We start from the raw sequence: 12,629 nt of genomic DNA, 5'->3' as shown, positions 1-12,629 counted from the left end.
GTTCTGGACTGGGGACTGGTACTGCATAGCTTAGCATAGCCTTTCAGGTCATATCCCCACCCCCTACTTGCACACTCTCAGCCTCCAGGCACCCTGAGGAAAGTGCCTCTGCTCTTGGTGGCTCCTTCAGTCTTCAAACAGGACCACAGCCTCAGAGACCTGTGGGTTCCACACAGTTTTGCCCTGAGACAATTGCTGGGTCCTTTGTGGGGGAAGCAACAGTACATATGCACTTGTCCTGGCAAACAGTCACCTTTTCTTTCACTGTGTTGATCCCACCGCTCTAAAATGGTTGTTTTGCAAGTCTGTGAAGTTTTAGGGAAACCAGACTTGTCAGTTTCTGCATGCTGCAGAGGGGTCAAAGCTCTACTCCTTTGTATAACTAACGGCTCATCTTTTCTTGGGTCATAGTTATACTGGTTGCTTTTCCTTTCTTCCAGTAAGTGGTCTCTAAAAGATAACTTAGGAGATTCTCTTAGTCTTCCCCCACCCCCTGTGGTTATAACAAAATACTGAAGGCTGGATGTAGAAGACAGCTTAATTTTGATTCTGGATTCTCCAGGCTGGGAAATTTTAGAGCATGGCAGCCAGGATCCTAGTTGTGGTGAGGGTTTCATGGAGGAAAGTCAGACAGATGCTTACAGAAGAGGGTGCGGGGGCGTGAAGCCAGGTGCCTTTTGGCATAACAAACCCATCCTCATAGAACCGTATTAATCACTTCATGAGGGTGGATGACTAAAACACCTTCTAAAGGCTTTATGCCCTCTCACACCACTGCACTGACAGTTAAACTTGAGAATGGCTTCGGTGAGGATAGACTATAATCCACCTTTGTAGGGAATGGGAGATAGATACAGACATGTACCTCTTTTCAAATGGTTTGCTAAGTCACCATCCATTACCCTCACAACTGTGTAGCCTGTGTGGGAAGGTTACCAACCATCACCTGATCTATGCCTATTCACATCAAGAGGAGTACAGGTACACTTGCCACATTTCAAGGGGCAGCATCCATGTCTACTAAGATTGTATAATGTAACAGGACAGAATTCTTGTCATCTGTTCTTTCTGTCCCACTCACCAGTTATTCTTTAAAACACTGCTAAAAAAACCTGCAGATTGCCCCTAGGCCCCACCCACAGACTATCTTTATGCTGCTGCTTGATAGTACAGTAGAACCAGGTGCCAATTTGACGTGAGCATGCCTATGGTCATACCTCATGGTCCTTGTGATCAGGAGCCATTGGAGTTGAGAGCAGGAGGACCAATAAACAGGTTGTGGATGTTTCCAAAGCTCTTAGCCAAGCACATGTGCTACTTCTCTGGAGTTCACTGGCTGTGAAACCTGCTGGTGGTATAGATCCTCAGATGGGGGACCTCTTGCAGCAGACCCTGGAGCCAGGTAGCTTTTCCACTTGTGGTGGTTTGAGCAACAACTACAAAGTTAAGACTGGTTGTCAGTTTTCAACAAGAGTGTTCTTGGCAATAAAAAATGGAAGTAGTTTTACAATGTAACCAGTATGAATTAAATAATTGTGTTTATTGCAGCTTCTTTAAGTGGATACATTCATTAAAAAAAACTTAATGTTTTAAATTTCAAAAATATAGTATTTAAAAACCTTAATTACTGCCCAATGAGAAATTTCCCTACTGGCTCCCGGGAAGAGGCAGATTTGGTATTATTTGTCTGAAAGGTTCTGCCTCGAGGTCAACACTGGCAGTGGGTGCCAGTGCCTGACCAGAACAGTCGGCAGACACTGATCTGCCTGCTGCCTTGTTGATTTCAGCAGGGAGGAGAGAGCGATGGTTTTTCTCACACAGAAGGCCAGCCACAGCGGCTTCCGCAGCCTCCGGACATGAGACAGCAGCCTACCCGCAAGGTGACGCTGACCAAGGGGGTTCCTCAGCAGCCCCAGCACCTTCCTGTGGGGCCCCACATGTACCCGACTATTCCTCCAGGCATCAAAAGCATCCAAGGGATTCACCCAGCCAAGAAGGTACTGAAGTGGAAAGGCCCTGTTCCCTATAGCTTTCCTGGCCCACTGGTTGAGAGAACTTGGCATTAGTTGGGTTTTTGGTGCTTGGTAATATTCACATTAGTAACCATTGTTTCCTTCCTTCCTTCCGATTTATTTATTTATTTATTTAATGTATATGAGTAGCCTGTAGCTGTCTTCAGACACACCAGAAAAGGGCATCGGATCCCATTACAGATGGTTGTGAGCCACCATGTGGTTGCTGGGAATTGAACTCAGGACCTCTGGAAGAGCAGTCAGTACTCTTAACCACTGAGCCCTCTCTCCAGCTCCAAGCTGTTGTTTTGTTAGTCCTGGTTTAGAAAGATCTAAAAAGCCTTTCCCTCCACTCATTTACTGTGGTGGTACAACTGGAGAGTGTGTCTGTCCTGCACCATGGAGCAGGCTGCCCTGTCTAGACAGTACTGGCAGGCACTGCTGTTCCTCTCACCACTTAATAGCAGGAATGTTCCTAATGGAGAAACAAAGGTGTTCTTGTCCTGTCTAATCACCCCGCAGTTCAAGGAGCAGAGACAAGGCCCTGTGGAGGTAAAGATGTAGGTGAGATTGTAGGGCTCATCTCCTCTGAACCAGCCTGCCAAATGGGAGATCTGGAGCCTTTAAGGCTCCCTGTCCCTTCTTGAAGAAGCCAGTCTAATCCTGTTGCAGACAGAGAAGTTCTAGTGTATGTTCTCCAACTTCTGGGGGAAGGCAGCTTCCAACTGTCAAAAGTAGGAGGACCCATAGTCCCCTCTTCAGCAGTGGCACGTGTCTGAAGTGCAGGTGAGGCTAGGCAGAAGGAGACTGTTGCAGGTTCTGCCCCTTTCCAGATGTGGGGTCTGCTGGTACGATGTGTGTTTCTTTAACCTGTGTGTGCTGTCTCTCACACTGTTAATGAGATAGGAGCCCATTAATGACTCTGCTGTTGCAGCAGGCAGATGTACATACACATTAGTGTTAGGTCCAGCAATAAGATGGTGGATCTCACAGATTGCTCTAGGCTACATTTCCTTTCAGACCTAACCTCTGACTATATGAATAACATGACTTTAGAGAATTATATGGGGGCTTGCTAGAGGAGCTTCACCTCCCACTCCTTAGTTCTCTGTTGAATTCTCTTACTTGCTGAAGCTATTGTGAGGCTTTTTTATAAGAATTTATATTAAAACCTAGTATCTGGCTGAAATCTATACCAGAGTGTACATAATGTGACTTTCTGTAATGAAAACAGAAAACTGGTTAACTCACCTTTGATATGTCTCACAGGAATGTTAGTGGCCCTATGTAGATGGACCTCTAATTCTGTTCCTCTAGGTTTCCATTCCTGTGGTACCCACACATATTCTGAGTATCAGCTCTGGCTTTTTGCCTTTCCTCATGAGGTAGTGGGGTAGTGGGGTAGTGGTAGCTCTTAAACCAAGAACTAGGACAAATTTAGGGTAGGACATGGGTGAGGTCCAGTGTACTTGGGTTCCACTCTCTGCACTCCTAACTAGATAACTGCAGAATTAGGTATTCTCCTTTTAAGTACCTCACACGTTGAAAATGCTAGAAATGCCAGCCATCAAGCCTTTCTACAGTGAAGCTCTTCACTGTGGTTCTGAAATGTGGGCAGCTTTGAAAGACAGTGAGTGCATGACTGTGTGAAAGCTCTGGAGGTGATTGTCACACATGGCTAGATGAGGTCTTGTTTCAAGGCTTGAGGATGATAAATATAAACCTTGCCACTTTGTGTTGAATCCCAGATGACTCGTTGTCGCAGTTGTACTGTGTCTACCATATGTCCGTTGGCCTGTGCCATGGTGGGAGAAGTGTTTGTTTGGGACAGTTAGGATGGGATATGACCCTTCACTATGCTAATTGCTGCCAGTGTCGTGTCCTTGTGGTGCTTGTATCATGAATGAAAGTAGTGCCAGAATCCGTTCCAAACATAGCTGCAGAACTCTGGAACCTCCATCTTAGCCTCATTTTACTTGTTGGTGTTGCCCTTGTTACCTATTAGGCCACCCTCTTAAGAAGGTCCTGTGGCTCACAACATGTCCTGAGGGACCCTGAGCACATTCTTACCTTTGAACTTTATTAGCCGCTATGGGAAGAATCCACTCAGATGTCAGAATGCTTCTTCTTTGTCATTACCAGGCCATCATGCATGGACGAGGCCGAGGAGTAGCAGGTCCCATGGGCCGGGGACGACTAATGCCAAATAAGCAGAACCTTCGAGTGGTGGAATGCAAGCCACAGCCCTGTGTGGTGTCCGTGGAAGGCCTATCCTCATCCACCACTGATGTCCAGCTGAAGAGCCTGCTGATGTCCGTGGGGCCCATCCAGGTGGGTTGCCTGCATGTGGTAACAATGCCAGTGGGCTGTCTTTCCAGAACAGTGGCCATTGTGATTACATTTGTAGTAAGTTGGTACTCAAGAGGAAAGATGATAGTGCTTGTCTCAGAGTTCGGAAGTAGTTGTCCTTTAAAATCTATCCTAAAGTTCACATGTGTACAGATACCTATACATGTTTGTATTGAATCACATTTTTTAAAAGATTTATTTATTTATTTTATGTATATGAGTACACTGTAGATATTCTCAGACACACTAGAAGAAGGCATCAGATCCCATTACAGATGGCTGTGAACCACCATGTGGTTGCTGGGAATTAAACCCACAACCTCTAAAAGAACAATCAGTGATAATTTTTTTTTGTGATAATTTTTATTTGTGATAATTTCTCAAAATTTCAAGTTATAATTACTTGAAATTATTAGGCCTCCTTGTCTTATTTTCAGAAGCTGTGTCACACAGTTCTGGTGCTTATCTTAGCATTTGCAATACAGATGTAGCAGTAACTTACACTGTGGCTATGTCCTTTAAAAATGGAGGTTTGAGCTTGTTACCAGTCATGAAAGATGGAGACAGACACCATTCCATGTCTGCTATGAGAGTGGACTGACCCTACAGGTGGTCTTCAGAGTTGTGCATGACCAGTGGAAAATGCAGGTTATACAGGGAATGTCACATTTCTGAGCAGAACCAAGGGCTTTTTCTTTTAGTGCTTGACTAAGATGTTTCAGATAGTAGCTTATGCCTTTAACCCTAGCATTTGGGAGTTCGAGGCTGGAGGACCTCTGAGAATGATGCCAGCATAATCTACAAAGCAAGTTATGGGCCAGCCGGGGTTATATAGGAAGAAGGAATGACCCTTCCTCAAACAGACACATGTCTACTTTTAAGAGGTCTAAAAGTGAGAAGAGAAAGCCTTCCAAAACTGGGCCTGGTGTTTAGGTATTTGAGTTTAGTTGCAGCCACCTTTATTATGGGATTCTTAGAGAGGTTGCTCGACTTACCTACCATCTTTTATATTGAGAGATTAATCTTCAGACTTTGACTACCACTTTTTCTAGCTATTTGGAAACACAGTCTTTAAGGATAGGTGGTTTTAGCTACTGTGATGGTGCACACCTGTAATCCCAACACTGAGAGGCTCACACAGGAGGAACACAAGTTGAGGCTAACTGGGGCATGCATATATTGAGACTGTCTAAAATGATTCTTTCTGAGTAGTTGATTGTGGTATGGGTTATTTGTAGGAACAAAATTATTAATAGAGGATTGTAGATGTGTTAACATGTAGTTATTGTAACCAGAGAGTCAAAATAAGTATTAGTTGAAAATTCTGGGTTGCACAATGGTTCAGATAGTCCAGATTTTAACACTGTTACCCACTGTGGCCTCAGGAGCTTAGTGAAGGCCGACATTTATAATTGGGTCTTGTGAGGATTCTCACTTTCTGCAGTGTGAGGGCAGCTCTAGCACTGTTGCCATGTGCTTCAGCATAAGCAAGTCTGGGTATTCTCTTCACTTTGGTGATCCCCAGCAGACATGTTGAATGGGACTTTGGGATTAATATAGATCTCTTAAGTGCCTCATACCCATCTCCCTTTTATTTGCTGTTTTTGTGTGTGCATGTGTTCTGAAAACAATAATTGTATTTTAAAAGAAAGTTTATTGTGGTCACTCAAAATCCCTAGCGGAAGGAATGCTGCTATTGATAAATGGCATGTTATAAGTATCTGGGTTATGTTAGTAACATGCTTACTCTTTAGATGAAATAGAGACTTCAGTGCTGTGTGCCACCCTGGAAGTCCCTCAGGGACCGCTGGGCCAAGGCCTATTCTCTCTGGAAGCAGATCACTTGGTGCCTACTGGTCTTAGGTCAGGTTTTGAGTAGGAGTATGTGATTTTTTTTTTTTTTTTTTCTCTGTTTTTTTCAAGGCAGGGTTTCTCTGGGTAGCCGTGTCTATCCTGGAACTGGCTTTGTAAACAATGTGGGCCTCAAACTCAGAAATCCAACTGCCTCTGTCTCCCAAGTGCTGGGATTAAGAGTGTGTACTAACAAAACTCTTGTACTAACAAAAGTCTGGTAGTATTTGATGGGGGTAAAGATGTCACTTGAGGCTGGAGAGATGGCTTAGCAGTTAAGAGCATCTATTGCTCTTCTAGAAGACTAGAGTTTAATTCCCAGCACCCACAAAAGGTAACTCACAGTTGCCTGCCACATCTGGCCTTCTTGGGCACCCTTACACACACACACATACACACACACACACACACACAATTTTAAATAATTTTTTAAGTGATAGATTTGTGGTTCAAGAGTGTTTGATTTCTTTGACTTAAATACAGTAATCAAAGAAATGGCATTAAGTAGCTGAACTAAGGTTCTAGCACTGTTAATCCTGCTTTGAGAAGAAACAGTGTGTTATTTCTATTTGGGAAATTATACCTTGGTGTTTCAAAGTATAATGTGAGGTCAGTGTACTTGGGGTATCTAGTGCTCACTGCCTTAGTACCAAGTATTGGCCAAGGGGATAGTGATGGTAAACCATATTTTAGTACCCATCAGACCTAAATTATGTTTGGTGGGGCAGTGACCCCACAGGCACTACTGGTTTCAGTTAGCATGCTACTTCCTAACACTCTACAAGTTCCCCCAGACCAAAGGAGACTGATGAAAAGTGGAGCAAGAGATAGATGTGTCATTAAGTCTCCTGGTGTTTTAGTTTCAGATAGAGTGCAGCTAGTTGTGAGTCAGTCTCTGGGGAAGGTTGTTCTGAGAGCAGAGCCAGGTTAAAATTAAGAGCCAAGGGAATAAGAGTAAGTTTATTATAATTTTGAGGCCCCTTTGTTAGAACAAATCTGTTTGCTATGCTCTGCTTGAAATTGTGTTCAGAAGAAAATTTTTACCCCATGAACCTCCAGTATCTAAGTACAAAAAGTGACTCCTCCTCACATGGCTTAGTAGCCAAGCCAGTACTGGGTGTGAGCCATAATGGAATATTTGGTATCTAATTGCTGCCTCTGACCAGACGGTGCTCTTTTTCTACACTGAGAATCGATTGACACTGCTCTTTTTCATTTTCTGTGTTAGCTTAGTTGCTTGTTCTAGAAGCTCTGTGGACTAGATTGAAATGCCTAGCAACTGTGAGTGTGTTTCTCACACTTGTACTAACCCTCAGAAAGGCACCTCAGAAAAGCCGTAAGAAAACAGGCTCTGGACCTTTCTTGAGTTAAGATACCTGTTTTGTCATTTCTCAGTTGCAGCCTTTGTCAGAGTTCTTACTTGGGAGTCAGTTGTGCTATGTCTATAGAACTGAGAGAGAGCCAAGGCTCTGGAGCTCAATATGCCATTCTTCTACAGGGTGCTTCCCCAGCCCACCCCGATGCATGCCCAGAACCCACTTACCCTCTGGTAAACCAGGGCGGATTGTCATTTTTAGATGGGTGAGGGTACCATCAATCAAGAGTTGCCTTCCAGAAAGGCACAGGGGAAGAATTATTTTCACCTGTGGTTACCTGTATTAGTCTCTGAGTATCATACCAGAGAGTGGGCATGGTGCTTCCCAGCTCACTGAGGAGCACTGCTTTGTACAAGTGCTCAGGGAGACCAAGGAGAACTGGTGACTTATTGTCATGTTTGCGCCAACAGCCTAGAGTCCTGTATAGAAACTTATGACATGTTTTATTTTATGTCACAGTTGGCATTAGTTAATTGCCTTTGTTTCCTTCCCCTAGAGTTTACAGATGCTTCCCCAGCAACGGAAAGCCATAGCAAAGTTCAAGGAACCAGCTCACGCACTAGCGTTCCAGCAGAAATTCCACAGGTATCCTCTGTTCCATAGTTGGTGACTGGGGAAGAGGAGGGTGCAGAACAAGACCAGGTTCCACCTCCTTTCTGTAAAACGGTTTCATTGTTTGGAGAGGGCCCCCTGTACACCTTAGGATTTGCTCATCAGGACCTCCATCATTCTGGTTCACTTCCATGCTCATTAAATTGCTGTCATAAGAGCTTGTGTTAACTGTCTCTTCAAATTTCCACAGGCACATGATTGATTTGTCCCACATAAATGTGGCCCTGATTGTGGAGTGATCTTGAATGGAAAAAATCTGACCTCATGCTGCACACACTGTGGAATTTCTTCAAGGAAGCTGTAGGCTGATGCAGGATCCCCAGAAGTGCAGGTCTCTCCGGTCTGCAGTTTGCCAACTTGTCTGCGTGCCAGCCAGCCACAGGGTGATTCCAGAAGAGAGCTATTTAAACTGGTGGACATGGGATTGGAGTCTGGTGTTAGATTGTTTAGGATTCTGTTGTCCACAAGAACTCTGTTCTCGTGTTCTTTTGTTTCCAAGTGCTTATAATGCATGTAGACCTTGTTCTTCGTGATCCTGCTGTGTGATTGATTGGTCACAGAGTTTTAGAGTCAGGAAAGAACGTTCGTTACCAGCTCAAATTCCAAGGATTTTTTTCCACAGCAAAGAATATTTGATAATGGTTGCACTTATCTTCAGTACAGACTAGAAAAGAGTTCTCAACCAGGCTTAACTGCAGTGGTCTCAGAAAGCCCTCACAGGCTCTGGTTTAAAAAAAAAAAAAACATAGGTAAAAATGGGTGACTATGATTGACACTCACCTGCCCTGGAAAGCCAGGGTGTGAGATGGGTGTCTGGGAATGGTGCCATGGAAGTGGCAATTCTGCTTCTTGTAAATACCTCCCAAGTGCCACTTTTGTTTCAGCAGAAACTCTCAGATGGGCTCAGTGCTAACTAGGCAAGCACAGGGCACTCCAAAGCCAGTGGCTCTGCCACCCTACAGGTAGCCCTCTTGGCCTAGTTTTCTGGCATAGGTTGAGGCACAGCTTGAAGGGTGGTCAGACCTACTTGGGCTTCTCTGCTTTTTAAATGCCCTAGCTCTGTGGCGTGTGCTGTCATTGCTTTGATTGCCTCACTGTCCTTCAGGGCTCTGAGTTTCCTTTGGGTTGTCCTTCTATCACATATGTGAGGGATGGATTTCTCAGCAGGGCTGACGCTGCCCAAGATAAGTGTATCTGTCCACATTAGTCGTTTTGATTGATTTTAACAGATGAGACTTGCTTTCTACAAAGCATCCCTTGGAAGTTCATGCTGGGCAGACATTGAACACAGTGCCTTATTATGTTTCACCCATGAACGCTTCAGTGTTTGGGTCATACTCTAGAATGGACTGACACTAGGACACACTCAGGACTTTTTAGTTGTATTTTATACCTGTAATTTTATCGCACATATCTAAGTAGGATGGAGGGAGGCAGAAGTCTGTTGTTATCTACTGTCACTGGGTAATAAGGAAGAAGTTAGGTGCAGGACTCAAAGCAGTTGGTTTCCACAGCTGAAGTCTTACATTAACGTTTTCAATTACGTTGCCAATGTTAACAACTGGAGAATGGTATTCCAGGCCCCAAGAAACTTTGCATAGAGTTGATTCTGAGATGACACTATGTGCTGGCAAGGAGCACTGGGAACACAGGTGTTGTTTGGGTTTCAGGCAATTGAGCTGAGGCATTCCTAGGATGTCTTAGAAGACCTTGTGGTATGGTGCCAACTGTGACCACAAAGCCTCTGCCTCACCCCTGCTTGGTACACTAAGGGCCAGTCCTGCAGGGGCTGTATCCAGCTCAGCCCTAGCCCATCCAAGTGCTATGAACTGGTTGCCCACTCATTTCACTTGGACACAGGAAATATTGATAGATACTTCATTAAATTGGTGAGTTTGGTAATATGTTAGCTCTTGTTGAACAAGATAGACGCCATGTAGGGGGTTAGGACACAGTAAAATGAATTTAACAATTTCACTGCTTTTTCAAATAGTTTTGAGTGCTGGGTCTATAAAACCCAATTTTTGTCTGAAAAGTAGGCATTGAAGCATTGAAGTCAGGTAAGGAAACATGCTCACCAAGACCACTGTTCACTGAGGGTCTCAGGGCCACTTAGAGTGTGATGAGATGCCCAGGACCATGTGTGTCCCTTAACTGTTTGCACACATGAGCTAGTTTTTTCTTATTGCAGTGGACTGTCAGACCAGGCAAGCCAGTCCTAAAGGCTTAGCTTCTGTGAAGGAAACCACAGAAAATGAAAGAAGCAGAATTAGAAAGAGCGTTCCCTACTTGCAGTGCCCTTCTCACAGTGAAGTCAGACCGTGGAAGATCTGCTGCAACCATTATCTCTGTTCTTTGTGTATCATGCATTTAAAATGAGATGAAAAAGCATTAGCATACTGTGTAAATATGGACCTTTTCAGATTAAACCGCTAATGGAAATGCTTTCAACTCAAACAGCAACATCTTAGCTATTTGTTAGTTCTTTTTTGTTGTCTTATCAAAGTTTAATGGAGACACTTTCATAATTGTTGTTGTGTGTACATTTGATTTTCATAAAGATGGTAGTAAGTCAATGCATTAACCCTCATCTGTGTATTATTTGTTCCCAAGTTCCAGGTTAAAGGAATGACTCTCACATCTATCCTGAGGTAGAGAGTAGGGGGAGGGGACAAGGTACTTCCCCTCTCTTTGCCTTGTTGATTTTGTGCTGTAATGAATGTGAGTTCACTTAGCTGCTTACCTGAACATAACCCTATGTTGCCCTTGGCTTGGCCACATTTGTTAAATCCTTATATTGATACTTTTCTTGAGGGGGAAATCTCACCTTTTCTTTTTCAAAAGAGATTCTGAGGCAACCCCCCACCCTGGCCCCGACCCAATCCAAACAGGCAGCTTCTTGTGCAGATCCTGTGCCCATGGCTTGCTGTGGAGAAGTGTGACTGAATGGGGTGGGAGGTGGGTTTTCCTTAACCATTTCATCTGGGTAGTTCTCATGTAAAATGCAACAGTCCGAGATGGTTGTCTGAATCAGGATGGACATAGGCCCCGCACCCATCCCCCACCAAGCAGCATTCCTGAAGCAGGTGGAAGGCTTTGCTGCTCATGGAAATTGGTAGGGAACTTAGAAGGCATGGGAGGGAGGACCGGACAGTGGTCCAGTGGGAAAGGAGAGTCTTATAGGATGAAATTTTAGTGATGTACACCTGATGGGACCCCAAGGGTGGTCCTTTACTCGGGTGTAGAGCCCCACAGATGGGCTTGTGAGGGAGTTCTCTGGGTGACATAAGCTAGGTGAAGGGTCTTCTTGGAGAACTAGGCTTAGGGACTCTCCCTGTCTTCTGTCTTTTGGTTTTTGTTTGTTCATCTTTTATTTCTTTGTGGCATTATTAGGAAAGTAATCTTGATGTAGACCATTGGCTGAAACTAGTCAAAGATAGGTCCTAGTGACATAAGAACACTAGCCCGAGAGGTCCACGCAGTAGTTAGGTATTGGTTTTGATCATCATTGGGTGCTCTGACCCAAGACAAAAATGTATGAGTCAGGAAGTGCTTCCTTGTGCCAGAGCTGTGGGCCCACTGGGGGTGGCGGTGGGGGGGCTCTGTTGCTTGCTGTTCCCCTTCCTCAGAATCCGCTTTAATTCCCACCTCCTGCTTGTTGGACCCAGCTCTGGCTTTGCATCCTTCCTCTCGTGCCCAGTTGCTTTGTTACTCAGAGAGGGAGAATAGGTCTAGGGGATTGTGCCATGATGTGCTCTGCAAAGAGATAACTAATGGGGCACAGGGTAGGCAAGAACAAGACCCCTCCCCCACAGAGGAAGCCACTAGTAAGCTTAGCTCAGTTATGGGAGAGCCTTAGACACTTCACCAAGTTTAATGATTCTGGAATGATAGCTGGGATATTTTAAAGCTTATGATGAAGTGTTCTTTTTATATTCTTAAATATAAACTTGGAAAGGCATTTAGCCTTGATTTATTAAATCCTAAGGATTTCCTGTAAGGTTTTTTTGCAACCTGTTTAGTTTTCGTCATTTAAAATGCCTAACTTCTTAGGTACACAAACCCATGGCTTTGTGTACTAGAACCAGAGCAATCCACTGATTCATATTGGATCCCAGGTATACCTCCTGCTGGTATCAGGTGTCAGGGGGACACTTGTTAGGTACCTTACCTGACTCTCCTAGAAACTGCTTGTCAGCTACCTCTTTCTACCATGTGTTGGTAGAACGGGCTGAAAGGACAGGTACTTGCACGGAAAGAGCTCTCCTTTTCCCCTTAGATGTACAGGAGAAGAGGTAGTTAAGTGTTCTCCTTGGTTTCCTTTACTGATTTTTCAAGTTTGTGGGAGAATGCAGGTGATTTAGAGAGAACCTTGAGTAGTTTTTCTTATGAGTCACGCAGATGAGATGGACAGACAGGTGCATGTGCT

The 12,629-nt window shown here is 44.4% G+C and overlaps 1 protein-coding gene across 7 annotated transcripts in view; it reads left to right on the top strand.

The window, feature by feature from the left end:
• Positions 1–10,780, top strand: part of RBM33 (RNA binding motif protein 33) — a 95,921-nt gene extending 85,141 nt beyond the window's left edge. For 3 of the 7 annotated variants that reach the window (XM_080936484.1, XM_080936487.1, XM_080936482.1), the window contains 4 exons: positions 1,788–1,997; positions 4,155–4,343; positions 8,085–8,173; positions 8,391–10,780. In XM_080936484.1, coding sequence (XP_080792610.1) covers positions 1,788–1,997; positions 4,155–4,343; positions 8,085–8,173; positions 8,391–8,439 — 537 coding nt within the window. In that variant the 3' untranslated portion in view covers positions 8,440–10,780. The remainder of the gene's footprint in view (positions 1–1,787; positions 1,998–4,154; positions 4,344–8,084; positions 8,174–8,390) is intronic. The other 4 variants (XM_080936485.1, XM_080936483.1, XM_080936488.1 and 1 more) reach the window with 3 other exon arrangements.
• Positions 10,781–12,629: the final 1,849 nt, after the last annotated feature.

The sequence above is a fragment of the Micromys minutus genome, assembly GCF_963924665.1.
Source record: "Micromys minutus genome assembly, chromosome: 23".
Classification (NCBI taxonomy): domain Eukaryota; kingdom Metazoa; phylum Chordata; class Mammalia; order Rodentia; family Muridae; genus Micromys; species Micromys minutus.
The sequence above is the reverse complement of the archived record's forward strand: the minus strand, read 5'-3'. Positions and strand labels throughout refer to the sequence as shown.